Source organism: Mus caroli, unplaced genomic scaffold, assembly GCF_978045245.1.
Source record: "Mus caroli unplaced genomic scaffold, Mus_caroli_1 scaffold_11, whole genome shotgun sequence".
In the NCBI taxonomy this organism is placed as follows: domain Eukaryota; kingdom Metazoa; phylum Chordata; class Mammalia; order Rodentia; family Muridae; genus Mus; species Mus caroli.
In genome coordinates, this window is record NW_028227266.1 from 5,893,148 (window position 1) to 5,916,839 (window position 23,692).

Here is a 23,692-nt window from a genome sequence, read left to right on the forward strand (position 1 = left end):
ACTCCTCCATGAAAGCATATACATATAATGTGAACTGTATTGTTATGGGTAACTTGTTTTTGAAGGCAACAAGCAGGTTCTTCATTCTAGACAAGTAGACACTAATGACCCTCATTACTCTGAGTACACATTTGCACTCAAAACATAGTTAAATACAGGAACAGAAATATACTAATCAGATCAGAAATAGCTAGATGGTTATCACAAAAACACATTCTACTCTGAGTCACCCAACTGGTTGGTTCCTTTCTCCATGAAGGATTTGGCATGAACCTTAGTTGGCTATTAGTTACCTGTCTCCAACACAAGTGTTCTTTTGAGGTGTGTCTAACTGAATGACATCTTCACCTAAAACATTTACTAGCAAACTGACTCTTCCTGATAAATGTCTAACTCTTGAATGCAAGTGTTATCTCTTCCCAGACTTCGCTAGGAGTCTCTGAAAGTTATCCACAAGACACTGCACCCTTGCCAAAGCTGTTTATGCACAACCACACATGCACTGTAAGATGCTTTCCAGGATTGCTTAGAATAAATAAACTTTGCCTAGCTCAGCCTGACTAAAAATATCTAGACACACACACACACCCACACACACACACACACACACACACACACACACACATATATATATATATATATATATATATATAGAGAGAGAGAGAGAGAGAGAGAGACTCAGGAATTATTTCAAGGGCTAGAGAGATGGCTCAGTAGTAGAACATTTGCAGCTTAAGAGTGAGGATTCAAGCTTAAATGAGCAAAGCCCATGTAAAAGCTCTGCCCAGTAATAAGTGTGAACTTATAGTCCTAGAACACTGCAGTTAGATGAAAGGCAGAGACAAGAGAATCCTCAGAAGCTACAGGCCATCTAGCCTGCAATATTCAGATGCAAACAATAAAAAAATCATATTTCAAACAAGCTGAAGGCCCGGACCAACACTGAGAATGTCTTCTAACCCCTATATATACATGATGGCCTGTGTTCACACATGCACATGCAAGCTCACATACTCACACACACACCCTCAAACATGCAAACACATACATGCATCACATGCACAAGAATATTAAAATTTATTTTAAATTATAAGTGCTAAATAGAATAACAAATCAGAGTAACTTGCATGATCTGCCTTCAGTATGAATGGAGTAAACACTAAAGTAATATATGAAAATGCACAGAATTTATTATCCTATGCACTCAAGTGCTTAATTAACTTTGTAAGACTGCCCATCACATAGGTAGGTTCACAGTAATATCTTTGAACTTTCAGATATTCAAACCAAGTCACTGTAAACAGAGTTTTCAATAGAATAAGACTGTTTTCTGTATACAAACCCTTTTATTCCTACTAGTCTTAAAGGTGTGTATATAACTCCTGTTAGAACATGGTCAGTCCCAGAATGTGTGGGTACCAGGAATACCATTGCAAAGGCTACTATGTTTTTGCAGTGATTGGAAAATATTACTGCATATTAATAGATCATAGCAAAATAACTGTGCACTTTTTTCCTAACCTACCCTATAAATACATCACATAAGAGAAAAGTTGATAACACCCACCCCACTAATTTCTAAGCTCCAGTTTCCTAACTCAGCCTTCTTACCTCAGGACTACTAAGTGGTCCACAAAGGGTGTGATTTGAACAGCAATTAGAAAGCTATCTGGATGGACTCAGCAAGCTGCTTCCACTCATCCAGTGCTACATGCAGCAGGTAAGCCAGTGAGCGCAAGCAAAAGCCCACAGCTCACCTATCCTTGGTGCAGAGGAACAATGGCTTCTAACAGTTTTGGGTGAGAAGGTGAATGTATAATAAAAGGCTCTATTTGGAACTTCAGCACAGGAGTGTCCCCAAGAAGTCCCCACTGGGTCCTACATGAGTAATTCTAGTTTGCTTTGTTCCAAACTGTGTCACACTGTCAATCAATAGCAAAAAAAAAAAAAAAAATGTCCAAAGGGTATGAATGTAGGCAGGTGGGGGGTTACAGACTGGATACTGAACAGACTTCTCCAGAATAGCTTTCACAGACTAAGGAACTAGGCTGCCATATAAAGGCACCTCCTTTTCCATAATCAAGGTCTGAACATGTCTCCTCCCACCATGGGCACATGAGAATCTGGCCATCCTGTCTCAGGCTCCCACTCCTCACAAACAGAAAGCCTGACTCCACCGCGTCTACACATCACCTTACACACTGCTCACTGAGGAGAGATTGCTCTGCTGTCATTGTTAATCCATCCGATTTTACATTTATGCCATGGGTCAGTCTCAAGGTGATTGTGGCTGAAGCTGTTTTAGCCATTCATCAGTTGCTGAACTAATCAATCATAGCTTGCTCCTCTCTCTTTCTCTGTCTCTCTCCCTTCTTTCCTTCCCCCTCTCTGTTTTTTGTTTTGAGACTGGGCCTGTCCTATGTCAACCAGACTGACTTCAAATTCAGAGAGATTTACCAGCTTCTTCCTTCCTTCCAAGTGCTAAAGGCATTCACCAACACTCTCAGCTCTGTCTCTATTCTACTCCTCTTTTGTTGAACTGGAGAAAAAAGAGACTAAATAAAGAAACTTGTCGTGGAGCTTCAGTGAGTTTGGGATAGGATATTCCCCTGAAGAACTGGAGCTACTGAGCACATGCCAGGGCACCCCCTTTCTATCGCAGTAGCTTCACACCTCAGACTGGGTTATGCATCTCTCTTAGTCCCTTGCCCAGGGAAACAGATTGGCATAATCTCATAATTGTCATCTATCAGAGATTAATCAAAGTGTTCTATTACCACAGAATTTATTTTAAAATCTTTAGACTGCATTGGGGGCTAATTTATAATCTTATAAATACAGGTTGCATGATTGACATAAATTAATTTACTATACTTTTATGTTAGTTGCTATCAGTGGTTATAGAAATAATTTCTGCCTATAAGAAATCATTTCACTCAGGACTGGGAACATAGCTCAGTGGTCAAACTCAGTGAAAGTCTCTGCGTTCCATCTTCTGTAGCACAAACACTCAGCGGTGATGTAAAATTAGCAAGCAGCATTTACTCCTTCATTACCCTCACCTCATCTCTCATCTATTATATTATCCCCAAAGCCTTTAAACAGAATATAATTACATATTGGCAGCTGACATTAAGCCTTTGCCTACTGGGCAATGCACACCTTTCCAATCTAATCTAGAAACAAGCAGAACACAGCATTGTGTGTTTAGTTATACTGGAAAGAGTCAAACAGATGAGAGATTGAGTTCCCCACAGCCTGGGAAGTTACCTAGTGCCTGCTTGGAAGGCTGTGAAGTGTATGACTAAGACCCTGCCTCTGCAGCTCCCACATTCCTCAAGTGTGACTTCAAGAGAAGCCTTAGCAAAGGCTTGTTGGAAAGCTACAGGCTATATGGACAGCTGTTGCATGCATTCTTAGCAGTGACAGTGAGAGAAAATCTGGAGCAACCAGTATGTACTCAAGACACCATTTTATTAATTTTCATATGCTCATATGTATGACCTGATAGAATAAAGGCACTAAATTAAATGGTGCCTGTACAGACTCAGAAGTATTTTATAATCTTTTGCAAATGAAAAACTACTAATTACATGTGCTTCATTCTATTAGAAATAATTAGAAATACAGAGAAAATTGAAAGCTTCTTAAATCATATCTCCAAAAGACTATCTCTGATGAGGTTAACCTAAGTCAAATGCCAAGACATATAAAGGAGCCTTGCTTTTGCATCCACAGAACTTAGTTTTATAACACAGTTAAAACTAATACAATTACTTGAGTATTGTTTTCTTTTTTTTTTTTTTAAGATTTATTTATTTATTATATGTAAGTACACTGTAGTTGTCTTCAGACACTCCAGAAGAGGGAGTCAGATCTTCTTACAGATGGTTTGAGCCACCATATGGTTGCTGGGATTTGAACTCCAGACCTTCAGAAGAGCAGTCGGGTGCTCTTACCCACTGAGCCATCTCACCAGCCCCGAGTATTGTTTTCTTAAATAGTGATGCCTGTGTGTTATTATTCTCCTAGTAATATAGCCTAGGTTTATCTGGCTGTGTTGGCTGTATGTATTTACAACACAAATGTCAAAAAGCCAGAAGCAAGTGGGACAGCATACGCTGAGCATATCAACAACCTAGTGGTATGATCTCCATCAGTGTAACAAGAAAAGTGACCAGACAGTTCCAGAGGATGAGGGAACCTGACCATTCCTGCTCATCCTTCCCACTCATCCTAAGGATGAAGGAAGGGACTTGTTGTTCGATGTTCATATAGCAAGTAGGTCTCTCCTCACTTCCGATGGACTCCCTAACCGTCATATGTGAGCCACTTTCCAAGCCAGATTGAAGCAAGAAGAACCATCTACAAACCCAGGTACCAGCAATAACCATGTGTCCTTCACACTCCTAAACATATAGCTTACCAAGTAAGCACTGGCTTGCCTAGCATCCATAAAGCCTTGGGTTTCATCCCAATACCATGTAAACCAGAAATTTAAAGTCACCTTGCCTACCCAGTAAGTTGAAGGAAATCTGGTATATGTGATACCTGGTCTCAAAAATTTTCCAAAAATGAAACATACTTTCTGCCTGAGAGTTGTTGAACCATAGTTAGAACACTAGTTCAACATATCATGACTAAATGTGCTTTGTTTTCTTTCTAAACAAATGCTAGTGTTAGCCAAGAATTCAGTGTTGATGTAAGGAAAATGAAAGGTAGCTCTTAAATCCTATACCACATGTACTAAGTACATGCTCAGCCTGTGTTTGAAGACAGGCAAACAGTGTTATCACTATTTTCTCAAAGTGCTGACCTGAGTTGGAATGATTAAGTAATTTCCCCACGGGGGAGAGGGGTGGGGAAGGGATCAATTTAGAAATGATTTGTAATGTCTTTTCACGGAAACTCAAAATCATACCTTCAGTTTTATTAAATTTAGAGGCTATTCTAAATATTTATTATTTAGAAATGTGCAGAGTCTGTGTGGTTTCGATGAGAACACTACCTGCACTCAGCACGTGGACTCCAGTACTCACCAATACTAATTTCATCATCAGTTTCTGCGTCTCCAATACACTCAAACTGGAAGTCTTGCAGAGACTGGGAAAACTTCTGTACAGCCATGGACAGATCTGCAGTGAAGAGAGACCCATCATGAGGTGAGGTGCTTCAGAAAATCAAAGGAAAACATGGTTTTGAAAAATACAAGCTTGGTGAATTGACGAAAATATAACAAGACTACTAAATAGCTACATGCTTTAGAGTCTGAAACTGCCCTTTGACCCTTCAAGACAAGAGTGGGGCCAGTAAATTACCTGGAAGCCTCTATCAGGGAATGGCCACTCAAACATCAGAAATGAGACATTTATTTGAAAACAGAAGGAATTCATGAAAGGTGACTAGCAGGGCTGAGAAGAAGTTGAATGATGGATAGGAAAAGCTCCATGCACCCTGTGAGAAAGGTAGGAATGGGTTTTACCCAGTGGATTACTGACTTAGGTGCCGAAGGCAAAAGGTGACCTGAGAGGCTGTTTATAAAGAACTTCGTGATTTGTTGGAAAACTGTGTAAACACACTCCCATGCAGGCTTCAATCCAATCAAGGATTAGAGTGGAAAGTCAGAAAAGGAGCTCATCTTTATTTCTGGGGTGAAGAATAAATAAAGTACCTTCCATGCCAGACCCCCAAAAAGTAAGCTTGTGAATCAGCCACCTTGGATGCATTTCTAGTCCTGAGCTGGGCTGCCTGGATTGAAAGCCATGCCCCTCCACCAGCTTGCTATGTTACTTGGGCTACTTGCTGAACTGCTCTGGGCTTTGTTTCCTGCTATTATATGGAAAATTGGAATAACAATGACTCATTTCCAGAATAGAATGAAGGATTTATAAGATCAGTGACAGGTCCTTAAACTCCACTCAAATGTGTCAAATGAAACTAAAAAATGACTTGACAGTACACATCAGGGAAACCATGACATTTTCATCTCCCAGAACCATGCTGACCTTTGGCTGCTGACTCTTCTGAAGTTGTTTACAGTAAGAAAATGTACAGCTTTTTCAAATTAAATGATATATGTATTCTATTTAATACTATCCTTGCATGAGTTATAAATCGATATTAAACTCAAATTTGACCAAATCTATAGGGACTAAGATGTCTGAGATGAAACTTAATCAGAGTTCAGCCTCATGGCCTTCCTTGGTGGGTCCCTACAGCCTGCTCTTAGCAAGGATCCTGCTAAGTGAGAGAGAGTCCCCAGCCTCAGCATCCAGCTTCTTCAGCACATCCCACACCATGCCCGCCAATCTTTGAGGTAGAATTCCTTGCCTGTCCTCAAGCACACAGGCCCCCACCATGCACATCACTCCTTGTCATGTTTCCTTAACTAACAATTCCTTCTAAATCTGTTCAGAGCAGACAGTAAACTCTTCACTATTTCTGTTAGACCTAAGCTCAGTCTCGTGTCTACTGCGATCGTCCTGACTTCTGCTGTCCTCAGTCTTCCTTACAGGACTTAAACAGTTATGAAAGCATAAATACAAGGAGCCACTGGCAAAAACACTGGAGCATCCTTCAACACAAGGGATTGGCCTCCTTCCTGCATTCCCCAATGGCAGTTCTGAGGACCATAGTCCCCAAGTTTTAAAAATTGGGAAATTCTGTTGACGTCTTATTTTAAATGTATTAGGAAGAAGTTTTGTTTGGTTGTTTTTTTATTTACAAAATAAACTATGTCCTTAAAAGAGGATGTTTCTCACAGATTGACATCTCTTCTTATTAAAGAGAAAAACTCTAGGGCCAGCTCCTAAATCCCACTTCTGGATACTTTGAATTCGAGCTTCCTGGTGAACTCTAAGTCAGCAAGAAAAACAAGGGCTTTATGGGATAGACTTCCCAGTTGCGTGCAGTATACTCCTCTTTCCGCAGGCTCATTTTTCTGATCTGCAAAACAAGGAATTTACACTTCAGGACTGTTGGGAAGACTAGAGGAGGTTTGTACCAGGTGCTTCTTAGAAAAGACAGTAAGTAGCATCCATTATTATCTTGATTCCTGCTCACACAGGTAGTAAAGATGATGGGCTTTTCAAAAAAGGGGGCTGTGCAAAAACAGGCGTTTACCAGGATGACCAGGTCTAATTAAACAGAATAACAATAATAGCCATATCAAATAGTGTGAAGAGAGAGAAGGCACTCTGATTCTGATTCCTAGGATATGTTAAGCCAAGCTGTCTGTGAGTACTCTTGCTAAAACCAGAGGGAAGCATAAAATTTAACCTCTCTTTACTGTCCCACACAGACTATAAAGAAGGCTCATGCTTTGCTGGCAGCACAAGAGACCAGGGATTCTCCAATGAATGTCCTTCCTTCTCCCTCCCTCCCACCATCAAGAGACCTTCTGAGCCTCTTGTAATACCAGATGAGCTGCTTGGACACATGTGTCCTATGGAACTCTGGGTATAAGCTTCCATTTCTCCCTAAATACCTTCTTAGCTCTATGGATTCCTGAACTACAAAGCAAAAGCTCAGCTGTTCCTTCACAGTCATTGCTGTGAATGTCCACAATGATTTCTATCCTCAAACAAGAAAGTGCCTGCTTATTGTGACACTAAACGCAGGCAAGCACTTGGACATTGGCCCCGCAAGAAGGTTGATTGGTTTCCACCCCTATGGTTTACAGTAACTAGTGGTACAGTGTGGGTAAGTTCTGTAACTGTGTTAGACAGTCGTTCATAAGCAGATTTGGGGTCTTCGTGAATACACCCATCCCATAATCAGCAGCTGTTAAAACAGGAGAAGAAACTGTAGGATGCTGACTGCTCCTCAAAAGAAAGGGTCTTAGACATTCTTCTTATAGTAAATGGAGACACAACATACAAAAGGGCCCAAGGATCCTAAGGTCACTTTGTTATGAAATATAATGTGGAGAGGGAGCCTTCCCATGCCAAGGTGTCTCCCTGAGAAATTATGCCATGCAACAGATCTGGTATAAGGGGGTTTATTGTGCTGTGTAGGGGGCATGAGGACCTGGAGACATGGTAGATGCAGAAAAGTGGACATGTAGACAGGCAGACAAATGGGAGCAGAGTCGTGAGGGCAGAGAAGGGGTGGGGGACAGAGAAGGACAGAAAGGCAGAGAAAGAGAGACTGGTCAGGAACACATGGGAACACTGGGGTGGCCAGCAGTGCTTTTATATGCCACCCCCACCTCACCTGGTGGTGGCAGGTGATGGGCGCAGGTTATTACATAAGCCATTGCTAGGTCCCTGTAAGGAGCCTAATGGAATTGCCTGGATGCTAACACACTTTACCTAACTGGAGGCTTTTGGTTAAAGAACAAAATTACTACTGAGCTCTCTTACAAAAGCTAATTCTGTGAATACCCTGGTTAGAAATGTGCTGCCCAGAAAAGCTATCGCAATAACTTTAAGAGATAATATAAAAGCTCCATATGGACTAGCACAGTTGTTTCTCTGGCCACTGGCCTCTCTGAGGCTGTGTTTTCTTCCTCATTGGCTCTCTTGAAGACTATTCCCCAAACAGAAAAAGAGTACCTTATTTGTCTGCAATAAACTAACCTTGTCTACTATGTAATGCTTCATGTGTGCGCTCTGAATTCATTTGACAGACATCCTATGATCCAAGGAATAAAGGAATCTAGAGCAAAATTTCAGTGGCATCTGTACCTCAATGTACTCATCTGCTAGGCTATGGTTTGCAATTGGCCTCTGTAAGGAATAGACAGGGTAGACAGTGAACCAAAAAGTCTCCTGGCAACTGGAGAGCACTGAGAACACACTGAGTGTTTCTAAGGCAAGCATCTCAAAAAAGGAGAAAGGAAATGTTCAGAGTGGCATAGCAAACCATAGTCCCTGGAACATGCTCAAGAAATCAGACTTAGACATTTCAAGTGTCCCCTTTTGATGCAACAGGTATTACTGTGTGTCTCTGTGTAACAGATGAGTGTCTATTTTAAAACTAGGTTAAGTTGGTCCTGACCCCCCAACCCCGATCCCAAGCCCTCCACAGTGCTTTTGGAAGCATATCAGTTAGGATTACATGCAGGAATCCAGACCTCCAGCAGGTAACAGGACAATTCTAAGACTAAAGAGGAAAGGTGAGAGTTGGATGCACTCAGCTGCTGGTGGGATTTGAATCCTTGCCCCTCCTTCTATTTAGTCTTACTTTGCAGCTGCCAAAGTTGAAATGCCAAACAATAATGCCATCAAGGCAAAGAACTTATGTTTGCTGTTATCAATGCAACACAAAAATGTTGAATGCTCCCTAAACCGATAATCTTGGTTCTATCTCCTACTTGGTGTACAATTCTGAACTATAAAGCCCAATGTCCTTCATTCGTTTGAAAATAACACAAGCCGGGGGTGTAGCTTAATGAGAAAGGACAGACTTCTCATGTTCAAAGCCCCAAATTCAATCAGAACACTAAAAAAACAACATATAAAATAAAATCAGAGCCATACTCAACCCCATAGTTGTCTAGATGAAGTCCCTAAATGAAAGTACAGCTTCAACTTCCTTTAAATAAAGATGACTTGTTTAATTAAATAAAGATCCTTTAAATAAAGATGATTTATTTAAATAAATAAAGCTCACCATAAAATGAGCTTGGTTTTAAACCAAATTAAGGGCTATAGCTCTGGTTATAGAAATGTTTGTGTAGCATCCACAAACCTTTGCTTTCTGTCCTCCACAACCCATAAAACAGATGTGGTGGTGCACACCTGTAAGCCCAGCTCTCAGGATGTGGATTTGGGAGGATAACATTGGCTACACGGAAAGTTTAAGACAAGCTTGGGCTACATGAGATTATATTTAAAAAAAAATTATTTTTAAATGTATCGTTAAATTTTAAATTGTCCCAAACAACAGAAAATCAATTTTTCCACCTAAATACAAAAGGAAAGATTAATAGCATAAACCATGGGATGGAGAGATGGCTCAGCAGTCAAGAGTACTGCTCTTACAGAGGATTCAAAGAACCCATATGGTAGCTTACAACCCTCTAAAAATTCCAGTCCCGGGGGTCTGTTCTTCTGGCCTCCACTTACATCAGTCATTCATATGGTGGACATCCACACATTCAGATAGCACATATTCATAGAACTAAAGAAGTAAACACTTAATTAAAAAACTTATGGACCATGCCATGCAGAGGATCAAGCCCAGACACTGGGGTCTAAAGACAACTAAGAAAACCTGTTCCAGCTGGATCCAGGGCAGAGACCGCATTCATTTCCTAGGGAGCAATGTCACCCACAGTCAACACGCTTTGAGTGCCACATTCCCATCTGCCTGCCTGAGAGTTGTTTGTGGAGTGGCTTCCCAAGTATTCTCATTCACCTCCGAAGCCATGGCATTGTGCTTTATTCAGCAATAATAACCTGTACCATCCAGGAAGAGATAACACTAATGATACTCTATAACCTCATTTCATAAGAGGAATGCAAAGTCCCAAGTAAATATTTAATTAGATTCCTATAACTATATTTTACATAGACTTAAAGCTTGAGATCTACCTATATTTTAGAAGAATCAATGGATTTACTATGAAGTTAGCTTCTATGGGAACATATATAACCTGTCAGTCCACTGTTATGAACCACATTTCCAAAATTCAGTACTTCTAGGATTAGGTTTAAATAGATCTCCAAGGGGACATATCCCCAGACATACATCATCAACTTCACTCTACTGTGAAGAGGGCAGACAGACACTATGTGGCAATGAGAACCCGAACATAGAAACAAAGCAAGGCCTGGTGGGGCACCCAGGTAACCCTAGAACATTGGGAGGCAAGAATTCCAGGAAGATGGTGGATTCCTTATCAGACTCAGCTACGTAGCAAGTTTCAGTGGAGATAAAACTGAGATAAAAAAGAAGGAAGGAAGGAAGGAAGGAAGGAAGGAAGGAAGGAAGGAAGGAAGGAAGGAAGGAAGAAAAGAAAGAAAGAAAGAAAGAAAGAAAGAAAGAAAGAAAGAAAGAAAGAAAGAAAGAAAGAAAGAAAGAAAGAAAGAAAGAAAGAAAGTAGAAAGAGAATTAAAACAGAACAGAGCAGATGTACCAATGCTTCTTTACAAAGAGCACAGTCCAGTAGTAGAGGTATAAGGGATACAATTAGCTGCAGCAGAGGTAATAAACAAATTCTCCTAAAAGGTTAACACTAAAAGGTTGACAAGACCGACCGTGATAACCGTCATACCGACCGTACTGTGCACCTGGTACTCTTCAAAGCACTTAACACAACCAACCCTGACGTCTCTGCAGCAGCCATTGAGAACTAGAGAGCAACATTTTCATTTTGCAGATGAAAAACCTGAATTACAGACAGGGTGTGCACAGGCCACCAAGATGGCCCAGGGGTTAATGGAGCTCACAGTAGGAGAAGGCAGTATCTAAAAGTTCTCCTCTAATTTCCCCACATGTACTATCTGTGCTGTGCACACAACTCATCTTCAGTAAGTAAACAGATGATAGATAGATAGATAGATAGATAGATAGATAGATAGATAGATATCAGACAGACAGACAGATGAAAGAAAAGAAAGTCAGTGTCTGTTCACAACTTCACACAGACTAACATCATAAGAAGTTAACCAGAGGGAGAAGTGTATGGCGGACTTTTGGGATAGCATTGGAAATGTAATTGAGGAAAATATGTAATAAAAGAAAATAAATAAAATAAAATAAAATAATTAAAAAAAAAAAAGAAGTTAACCAGAATTTTAACCCAGGGAGCCATACCAGCACTCCCAGCATCTGCCACAGTCTGCAGTCTTTGGATAGTAGTGGAAATTTAGAAGACACAGTGCATCCTGCTGGGGGAGAACTATCACAGGCATCAATAAAAACAGAAACTTGAGAGATACAGCCAGGTACCAGCAAAGATAATAATTTCCTGAGTCCAGAAACTTGTAAAGCGCAGCTTCGACAGACCCAGCCATACTATCAAAACTCACAGGCAGCAGAAATATTTCACCATCTTAAATAAACCATGCTCTGTCTTGTAGTTATGTTATCCTACTTAGAACATGTACTTAGGGACCGGAAAGATGACTCAATGGTTAAGGGCACCAACTGCTATTCCAGAGGACAGGGGTTCAATTCCCAGCACCCACATGGCAGCTCACAGATACTCCCTAACTGCAGTTCTAGGGGATCTGACACTCTCACACCAAATGCACATAAAAGGAAAACTATATATTTTTTTAAAGAACATATATTTAGTCCACACTCTAGAATAAAAATGATCCTTTCAAGATTCCTCCATCTCTTCAAAAAGCCTCCCCTGTCTTCTTCCATCTTCACACTTTACCTCTCCCTTATCAAAGTATTGTACATAGAGGCTTTTGTATGTACTGCACATAGAGGCTCTCTAGTCTCTCTTCTATACCAGATGTGTGTAAACCTAACTTAGCCAGCATATTTTAAACAGTACAATAAGGTGAAGAAAGGCTGTCACCCTTGAATCTCCCCAGTACCTGTCACATCTTGTCATTAGTACATGTTAAATGGTTGCAAGCACAGATTTGTAAGAGCTGGGTAAATAATTAAACTCTCAGAGACTATCTCCTTCTAAGCTCTTACAAGGCCACACGTCCCACAGTTGCACTTTGAATGAGACATGTCCTGCACTGTCTCATGGATTTGAATCCTGCCCTGATTGATAGTGCTAACTATGGAGAATATGGACACTTTAGGTAGTAGTCTTGTTGGAGGGAGTATGGAGTGAGCTAGGAGAGGGGATAGGTATATATCCTTTACTCCTTTAAAAACAAAAACAAAACACCTAAGTTCATTAGTGATAACACATACATACAGGGAGTGGAAGGGGAAAAAAGAAATAGAGAAGAAGAGAGGGGCAAAGATGAAGAAAGAGAAGAATTTGCATAAAGTAAAGATTCCATTGTAGGTAAGTTGCTGAAATGCTCATGGTAATGGACCAGAGCTTTAACGTAATACAAGCCACACAGCACATTACAGAACAGACCAAGTCAGGAGTCTGGCAAATAAGCCTCCGTTTTTAATCATCTCAGAGATGGTTTTAGGGTTCTCTCTGGAATCACATGTGTCAGCTTGTTCTATGCAGGAAAGTCCTAAGGAATCATGCTGGGCATGAAGCATCCAAGGAAAACACAATGGGACTCAGGGTTTCTACAGCTTTCACTTGAACAAAGTCTCTACATGATTGTTTCGCAAGTTTCTATTTTACGTACATGTCAGAAAATAACGGATGTTGGATAATTTAAAGAAATATTCCTCAGAAGACTCCAGGACAAAGCTCCGGGATTGTTAGTCATTCATACATGGAAAGTAAAACAGAGTCAAGGAACATCTCTCCCCAAGAGGCCACTACATTGCAATGGGCAAGCTGGTGGGAAACAGCACCATAGGTAGAACTGGCAGAGGCCACACAGCCCTGACATGGCTCACAGTGCCCTGGAGGTACAGAGAAGAGCAGGTTACCCAAGGCCACCTAACTCGTCTGATGTGTGCCAGGGTGGAACAACCACACTCTGCGGCATTCAAAGACGGGGAAAACCAACAGTGCAGTGTGAATGGCCTCATTCTTTTCAGAAGAACATTCTGGATCTTCATCTCTGCACCCATTTGACATAGGATACATTCACTCCTCTCAAAGGCAACACATATCAACAAAACATCTCTTTCTAGCATGCAAAGAAGTCATGTCTGAGCAAGAAGTTAGCTTCATCAAATCCCAGGTTTCTTGTAGGGGAAAAAAAAAAAAAAGACACTAACTCCATGCAAGACTGCTGTGGATATTATATGAAATTTCCTAAGCATTCAGAACAAGTACTGACTCGCACAATCATTAACTACTAAATCCCTATTTATTATGATAGCAGATGCAGAAGATGAAATATTTTCATTGTAAGCATAACACATTTAATATGGTATTCAATTCCTATCTTCAGGAGAGCTTCAGTAAAAATAAATAGTGGGACTGGCTGCTTGTGAAGACCAAACAGTCTGTAATCCCATGAATGCTGTGTTTGGGAAGCTATTCCAGAAGATTCCAGTCTAAAAATAACAACAACAAGAGTCCAATACTTGCCCAGATTTTATCTATGATGTCTATAGAGCCATAAATTCCATAAAAATTAAAAACGAAAAGCCACAAAGATTTCACTATTGCTACAACCCAAGTTAAAAACAGATAGCTCAAACGACAAAATAAACCACACATCTTCCTACCCTCGGGAAAATGCTTGTGAAAGAGTGAATGCCAGTGGGAGTCTGCAGCTGCCCCAGCTTCTTTGTTTGATTTCATAAGCATGCCTCTTCTCTCTGCTTGAGACGGGATCTTATGGAACCCATGCTGGACTCAAACTTAATGGGTAGTCAAGGAGAACCTTGAATTCATGAGTGCTGGGCAGTCCCATAGCAGGTATGGATGCTCGTTGTGGACCTAGGACTTCCTGCGTGCTTGACAGGCCTTCTGACCATAGCTGTCTCCCTAGCCCTCCACAGTTGCAGCCACTTTTCTCTGGAGCACATACCATTTCTGTCTACCCAAGATCAAGACTTTGAGCAAGACTTTGTGTTGCCTTTACTCGGGCATTCACCAGCCTATTGCCAACTCTTAACAATTTATTTCCTTTTTCCATCCAAGCGTTCCTGGCATCATATGCTAAAGATATTTGCTGTTGAAGCATGGTTTGGCTACTTTCATTTCCCTGCAAAGCCACACACTAAGCTGTTGTCTTCTGGATTATCATGTTTCTCCTATAGTTATGTTGTTTTTATTTCAGACAGTGGATTTGTGTCACTCCCCCCAACTCCACTTTCACTGAAATTATATTTCCCCTCATGATATGGAACCCCATGTGCAATGCTGTTTCAAAGCACTGAAGCGGGCAAGAACCTGAGACTAGATAGGTCATGAACCTACAAGAAAACCAAATACCACTGCTGTGCTAAAGAAACACAGCAATACAATGACTCCTAATGGAATTCTGCTATAGATATTTGCCTTGCTCAGCCACAATCAGAGACGCTTCTTCCTGCAAGCAGATGGAACAAATACAGAGACCCAAAGCTAGTCAATGTGCAGAGAATAAGAGACCTTAGAACACTCAGTCTCAAATGTGATATCTCCATCAAACCCCTCCCTCTGGAATTCAGGAAACTGCAGAAGAAGTGTTGGAAAGAGGATAAATGCCAGAGTGAATGGATGGATGAGAGCATAACCAAGGTTTTCTAGACACAGGAGGGCTAGTGGGCATATAACTGAACCACCGTGATGGCTAATGCTGAATGACCCAGCAGTGTGCTTCAAGGGGAAGTTTAACAATTACTTGTATTGTTATTGTCCTCACCATTGAGCATCTGTTGAAACACCTTAGGTGAGTTTTCATTTTGTAATTACATGTATTGACATTCATAGGCCCTCAGCCTCCCCAGGCAATAACCACAAAAGGATGAAGAACATTCCTTCCCAGGACTTGGACAATCAGCTAAGCAGAGCAGATCTTAGGGTTCAGTGTAGTTATTTACAGAAAGTAAACTGATCCCTCTCTAGACCTAGAAAAGATCACTTAGAGATAAGAAGGCAGTGAGTACGCCCAAACTTACCTCTGGCTATGCAAAGTGCTGTGAGAGACAAAGAAAAGAAAACCAGAGTCCCAGGAAACTCAGGCTGAGTCAGATAGATACTGAATCCAGTGGGTGGAGTCTGAGCAGACAGAATGGCTACAGGTTCTTTCTTAAAGTCAAAAAATTGTTAAAAGGCATTAAACCATCTGATCAACATCCATTATTATAGAAAAAGATATATGGTTTTCTGTTTTCTTTCAGCATCTTCCAGTTACAAATAGGTCTCATAAAAAAGTTCTGAATGTCCTGTATGATTGTGCATACCTTTAATCCTAGTACTCAATAGGAAATGGTGAGCAGGTCTGTGAGTTAGAGGCCAACCCAATCTACAAAGTTGAGTTTCAGGCCAGCCAGAGCTAATAGAGATTCCTTATGTCAGCAAAAGAAAACAGCATAGGTTTAGTATACATGTGGACTCAGGGTATCTGTCCTTGGCAGGAGTGAACTCTGCTCTGAGAGCATAATGCCACATGGCAAACAATGTCCACAGCTCTGACCCTGCTACTCTTGGCTTCTGCCCTCCTGTCCAGTGGATAACTTCATGTTCATGTCTCACATCCTATGAAGAACATGTTTTTTAATTGATGCTGTGGGTGGAGAGTAGGCCTTAGAATGTTATAGTCAAGTGTATCACTACCAAGATAAAGCCCCAGTCTCCAAATTTAACAACTTAAGTTCAGAGTCTCCATTTAGAATTGCTTATAACTGCATGATAAAAGGGGCACAAATTAACTTTAGACAGGTCAGCAGGAGAAATGATCAGAAAAAAAAAAAAAAGTTCTTTCTTACTAAGGTAACGCGTTTTTATTTAATTGTTGTGGTTTAAGTATAAGTTCAGGTTTTACCAATCTCTTTCTACATTTTTTAAAGTTTTTATTGTATATGCATGTGTTTAGGGAAGGGGGGGGCATAAGTGCCGGAAAGTTCACTCACCATGGCATATATGTGGAGATCCAAGGACTATTTACCAGAGAAAGGCAGTTAACATCATTTATTATATGGGTCTCAGGTATAGAACTCACGTCTTCAGGCTTGGCAGCAAGAACTTTAACCCACTGAGACATCTCGCTAGTCTTTACTAATAACTTTAATGGGCTGTAAAATGTCTCAAAGGTGTAGCTCAGTGGTGGATCTGTTGTCTAGTTTTTACAAAACCCTGTTTCTTCTGGATATGATACACACCTTTAATCCCAGCACTCTGGGCAAAGGCATGCTGATCTCTGGGTGTTCCAAGCCAACCTGGTCCACATAACAAGTCCCAGGCTCTGCAAGGCAACTTAATGTGGCCCTGTCTCAAAAACAAACAAAAACATATCCCTAGGTTTTAATCCCACAAACATATCCCTAGGTTTTATCCCGCAAGACTAAAAATGATAGAGAGGAAGACAAAAGAGCAGAGGAGAAAGTGCAAGGCAAGGAGAGAGTTGGGTGGGTAAAAGACAAAACAAAACCATTCAACCTATTGAGAGGATGAGGCCAACAGCAAGTTAAAGGCATGGACTGCCATGCCTGACAACTTCTGCCAAATCCCGGGAGCCCATGGTAGAAATAAAGATGAGTCTCCTGAAAGTTGTTCCCTGACCTCCACAGTGCACGGCAATGGTATGTGTACACCCATCACCACCACAAAATCAAGTCAATGAAGAGAGAGAGAGAGAGAGAGAGAGAGAGAGAGAGAGAGAGAGAGAGAGCAAAATCTCCAAAAACATATATGTAGGGAAGTACTCAATTAAAGACCTTACATTCAATAACTGTTTCAATGAAATAAATAAACACGCACTGGGATTTTTTAAAAAGTTTGACGACTCAGTAACTCCTTCATTCCTGGATGAGTTTTATTCCATACCCAATAAACTAGTACAAAATTTTAAGCGAGGTCTCTGATGATGTGACAATTTAAACTTAAAGGGACAAGTTGCCTTCAGGATAAATAACTAGAATACACTTATTTTTTAGTGTAGTTTCTGGAAAGAGGATGTTATTTTTCCTGTTCATGCTCTCTTAGCTCTGGTGTAGTACTTTCCAGGCGGTCTTACAAAATCATTCCCATGGGACCATGAAGAAAAACACAAGCCCCATTTCTAGCCCCACCACTTTCAGCATTAGAACAATCATGGCCACAGGTCCATTCTTCTTATCAGGAGACAAAATTACTTAATAATGTGTTGTTCACATTATCCTACAATGTATCCGAATTTGCTCTGTCCTTAGCTCTTGACTGTAGGATATACACATTCTATTTTAGGGTCACACAGAAAGAACCTTACTGGATGCTTTAGGTCTCAGTACTTTCCCTGTGCCAAGCACAAATCTGGCTACTTAACAGTAAGCAAATGTAGGTTAGTTGATTTGCTGCATTTTTCCAGCTTTCATCCCAACTGAAAGATTTGAGATTATAGATAACTCAATAATAATTAGTAAATAATAATAAATAAAATCCAACACAAGCAGTAAGCTTGTGTACTCGGTCCTAATGGTAAATGCTACTCAGAAAAATAAATGGGGGAGGAGCACAGAGGAGTGTGCAAATGGGTTAAGCATGGCAGGTGGGTGAAGAGCTACTAAGAAGATCTGAAATAAAATGATTAGGAATCAAGAACCAGCTTTGTCATGACATTCAAGAGTCAAATGTTTTATTTGAATAGAATTCTCCTTGTTTTCCACCTCCAGCCAATAGGCTGCTACTGTCACTGTCCTCTATGCCTTTGATGCGTCTAGAAGTGGCTTTCACAAGTTGAAAAGCTGTCTTCTCAGCTCCACTGGATAGGGATGTGTTCTATCTGCATTGTCTTTAACCCTGCAGAGCTCTCAGGCACTCCAAATTTGCTTTGTAGACCCAGAGAAGCAGAGTTGTTTAAGAAAGTTGATGGGGGGTGGGGGGGTGGCTGTAGGTGTGGGGTGTGTATGTGTGTATATGCACACATGTGCACAGGTGTTTCTTTGGGTACCTGCACCAGCCTACTTACTTACAAGGTCCAGAAGAGTGTGTCAATACCCTCCAGTACCACTCCACATCTTTCCAGTTTATTCAGTCCCTTACTGAACCTGGAACTAGGCTGGCAGTCAGCATACCTATGTGAGCCTCCTGTCTCTGCCCCTACAGCAGGTGGATCCATGCCTGGCTTATGTGGTTGTTGGGATCAGAACTCAGATCCTCATTAGCAAGTGCTCTCAACCATTGAGCCATCTCTCCAGACCTCAATACAAACCTATTTGACTAAAACAAGTACTGTGTGAGAACAGGCTCATCAAATGAATGACCTACTTTATTATTTATTATTTTTATTTATTATTATTTACTAATTATTATTGAGTTATCTATAATTTTTGCAGGAAGGAGCTTTCCAGGACATCTCTCAAGCCTTTACAGCTCACACTCCTCGTGCACCCAGCTGGGCTGCCTACAACCCACGTTTTAATTCCAGCTCCACACATGCACAATTATGCATATATGCCTACAATCCCAAATTCCCAAATCTCAGGAGGCTGAGGCAAGAGAAACTACTATACATTGGAGTACAGACTAGCCTGAGCTACACAGCAGAGCAACCTAGCCTCAAAAAACAAACCAACGAAAACCAATCCCAGCATTCAAAGTTTTTCATTGTTGAGGAGGTAGAGATTTGAAGTTTTGGAGTTCTGAAGAAAGCCAAATTTCAAAGGTAGGGAGCTCAAAACCCTCCTTCTCTTTGTTAAGCTTGGAATGTGACAGTGACCTCAAGCAGGCTGCCTACGTGCAGTCTAATTAACCCTGACATTCCAGAAGACATCATTGCCCCAAAGTCTCTATTTTTCCCAGCAACAAAATAATTAGGAACAACTCATTGTCCTGAGTGTGAGAAGCTCCACAGCCAAAGTTGCTCAAGTGGACACAGTTGGGATTCCTGGGGCGTCTGCTGAGTAATCTTCTCTCTTTCAATCTCAGCCCAGCTGCTAAGGACAGATCACTGGAGTACAGGAGAGTTAGTAGCTCCAGGAAAGAGCTCTGCGTTTGGGGATTGGGTATCACGGAGCTTTGTTTTCACGCTGCTTTGTAATACATTTCAATATTAAATGGACAGAACTTGCCTTCTCAGCCACTTACAGAATAGTCATCCCTCATAAATAGATAATACACTAGCAGTTAACTACCTAAGGGGTTAGAAGGATGGCTCAGCAGTTAAAAGCACTTATTGCTCTTACAGAGGACCCAAGCTCAATCCCCAGGTACCCATATGGTGCCTCACAACCATCCATAACTCCAGTCCCAGGGAACCAACACCTTCCCAGATCTCCATGGGCACCAGGCACACATATGCTCATATATACATTCAGGGAAACACTCATACACAGACAAACCTTAAAGAATCTTTTAAAGTATTACTTAATAAAGGTGTACATAATCTATAAACAGTTTTAATACTGGTCTTAATCTTTATTGCATTTTACTAGTGTATGTGTGTTTATGTGTGTTTGCAAGTGCTTTCATACAGGTGCCACAACATATGTATTGAGGTCAAAGGACAACTTTTGGAAATTGGTTCTTTCCTTCTACCATGTGAGTCCCAGTAATCAATCAAACTTAGCTCATCAGGCTTAGCAGCAAGTGCCTCTACCTGCTAAGCCACTCCCTAGCCATAGATTAAATGACATCACGAGGGGTTAAGTGATGTTGCGGTGTTCTGGCACATTCCAGCGAACTCTATCTCATAAAACTAAAACAAACAAAGAAATCAAATGGTAAATGGTGTGATGAGATTTTTCACTACTATGTTAAAAAACAATACCATAAAATTGTAGACATACAGAACATCCAGGTATTATTTAAGGCACTCTAGCAATAGGTTTGACTTGCACATGGGATCAATATTCACTCCTGATTATGTTACCTGGGAAACTAGCTAAGCCTTGCTCCTTTATTTCCTATGTAAAATGGAGGTAAAAAAACACGTGGATTATTTCTCTATAGCATTTCAGTGAGATAGGTGGTATACTAATGGCTTGAAAAAAACTCTCGTCACGTGCCTTACAGGTCCATGTAGTTCATCAGTTTATGGAAGGTGGGATATAGACTTTAAGATACAATGAAGTCATAAAGAACAAGTCTTTCTGTCTTTCTCAAATCACTGCATAATGAAAGACAGGATTGGGCTCACTCAAGGGTTATGTACTAAAATCAAGTTTAAAATGTAGTCTGGTGGGGTTTTTTAACCTCCCCCCCCCCAAATAATTCCAAAATTGCTTTAGTGTTTCAAAATGGAATAGAATAGCAGAAAATGAAGTCCGTAAACATATGGGAGAATGAGTTTATTGAAAACAAATCACAGAACACACAGTATAAGTAGAGAATAATGATCTTTGTGCCCTGCCTTCCAAAGCAGCCCCGGCCCCACCACTCCACAGTGTCCCTTCTTGTTTTCTGTGGAAGAGCCAGGCATGGTGCCAACATACTCCACATCTTAACCAAGGCAGTGGCTTATGGCTTCTCCTTTCAAATGTCATTCATTATAAAATATTTCCAAACTTTAAAAGAACATTCATTGTATTAGTATGTAAAAAAAAGGTCCCTTTTCCATAACCATATTGCCCATATATAGCCATGATACTGCTAAAGACTCAACACTTCTAATTGGTTCAAGAACAATACAATGAGAGCTGAAAGCCTAAATATACTCCATCAGCAATTTAAGCTTGCCACCTAGCATCTCACTCCATTTAAGCTGTATGTGTAAAACAATGTATCTCGGTGAGTTTGCAATTGTTTTCTGCTTAAGTGTACTTTATTATTAGAGATGAGAGTGATGTTCCTTGAGTTGGTTTGTGTTTGTTTTAATTAGCTTGTTTTTTTTTTTTTTTTTTTTTTGTGATTCATTCTAATCATTAACCTGCCATAATCTTGAACCACCTGGGAAGAATGTCTCAGTGAATGATTGTCTAAATCAGATTTGGTCTGGGAAAGTCTGAGGGAGATTACCTTGATTACTTTGAGTTGGGAAGATTTGCCTACTACAGGTGGCATCATTCCCTAGGCAGGAGATTCTGGATGAGTTTGCAGACTTGGGCTCAGTTACCAATATTCACATGTGGCTCATGACCATCTGTTACTGGAGATCCAGAGGACCCAATGCTTTCTTCTAGCTTCCAAGACTTGCACACGTGTCTTGTGTGTATGTGTGTGTGCAAACATCCAGCCATAAAATAATATATTAATTTTCAAAAATAATGCAAAAATATAATTTATAAAAATTAAGAAAAGTACAAATCACTTTCATTTCAAAGGTATCAGGTTGCTGACACACTTAGCTCACACATGACAGTTGGGCATTTTAGATTACAGGAGCAATGACAATATCACACTCCTGTTCCTGTGTTACGTCCTTGTGCAGAGTGACCAGCTCTGGGAAGCATAAATGACTGAGACTCAACACTATTTCAGTCTCAGGGTCACCTCCCTCTCTCACAGTTTCAAAGAACATACAGGAAGACCCAGGTGGCAGTGTGACAAGGGCAATCAGTTAAGGCTGTAACACTAGCACATGTATTTGCCACACCACAAACAAGTTCTTGCCTCTCATGCAGGAGGGAATTGTCTGCTGGAGAATAAAACATTATTGTCATCAATAGAATCAACATTACATTAGCCCGTGGCCACCCATGAGCAGGAGGCAGAAAGAGGTGTTTCAAAGCCTGGGTAAGAACTGATTTCAGGAAGAAAAAGGAAATGAATCCCATCCCCCTTCTGTTAGAACATCTGCTGTCACCCTTCTATTTTCTGAAAAGGTCACAGAGGTTCCCTCCAGTTTGCTTGTTTAAAAAACTGAAGAACGCGTTTAGAAAGGCTGGAAGTCTCTGCTTGGACCAGACACCCTGTGGCTTTCCCTCCAAGCCTGGGCATGTCAAAACAGCACCCAACCATCAGTCATTAGACAATGACAGGTGAAGCCTACTCTTAGGATTAGCTAAAGACAAAACAATGGTTTTTAGATTAAAAGAAAAATACTTCCCACACTAGGTTATTTTATATCATCAACTTAATCTCTACTTTTATTTGGGGGTACTGTGGGAAAGCAGTCCCTCCCAGAGAATCTGCTTACTGGACAATATCTTATATCAGTGTTCCCTACTCACCACTCAGTTGGTATGCTAATAATTCAGAACCCAGGAAGATGCTGTGCTTAAAATCTAGGCATTCAAGAAGCATCAGTCTCCCAGAGGGGACAGAGAGAGAAGGAAAGGGAAGGAATGTGCAAAGGTCGCTCACGTGACAGGCTCACAGAGCACAAAACAGTACTGAGTTCATTTCTTTCCCACACTCAGTCTTCATCACACACTCAAACTCCAGGCCTTCCCAGACAGCCTATGGTCTTTCAGGAGGCCCCAGGTCTCACTAGGGCCCAACTCAGACACACTCCTCCTTGTCTCTCACATGTACTCTGCAAAACATCCAGACAGCCCATCAGATAAATCTGTCTTCTTTCCTGAAGCAAGCCCAATTATTGGAAGTCACATGCCCTTGCTCCAGGGCTTCATACAGAACCTTTCATTACCCATGTCTTCTTAGGACAAGAGATAAGAATCAAAATACTGTGCTTACATATACACAGCACACCCACACATGAACACAGGCATGTGGCTGTCTGGGATACATTTGGAGAAATGCGTCATTAGGCGATTTAACCACTGCATTCTTATACAACCCCAGATGGTACAGTCTGTCACTTCTAGGCTACACAGGAGTGAAATCATATATATGCATGCAGTCAGTTGTTGACCAAACACTGTTAAACAGCTCATGTAGCAATATGTGTTTTACAACAACATATTTATTAATAAAGATCCAAAACCATAGCAGCCCTGTGTCAAACTCTAGAAGTGGCTAAACTTTCCCCAGAGCAGAAGAGGAGAGCCTGAATCACAGGAGGTCACAGGAGTTTCCAGGTGTCCTCCTTCATTCCAGACCTCAGATGCACAGCACCCCAGCAAAGCCTTCCTTCCTTCAGCCATTTGCCCTCACCCCAGAACTCACTCCTCATAGTGCTGCCTTCCTAGTAGGTTTGAATTCCATTTCCACTAGGGA

The 23,692-nt window shown here is 40.9% G+C and overlaps 1 protein-coding gene across 1 annotated transcript in view; it reads right to left on the reverse strand.

Annotated features, from left to right (window-relative positions):
* Positions 1–23,692, reverse strand: part of Arhgap42 (Rho GTPase activating protein 42) — a 255,666-nt gene that overhangs the window by 191,600 nt on the left and 40,374 nt on the right. The window contains exon 2 of the mRNA XM_021171512.3: positions 5,040–5,135. Within this exon, the coding sequence (XP_021027171.1) occupies positions 5,040–5,135 (96 nt within the window). The remainder of the gene's footprint in view (positions 1–5,039; positions 5,136–23,692) is intronic.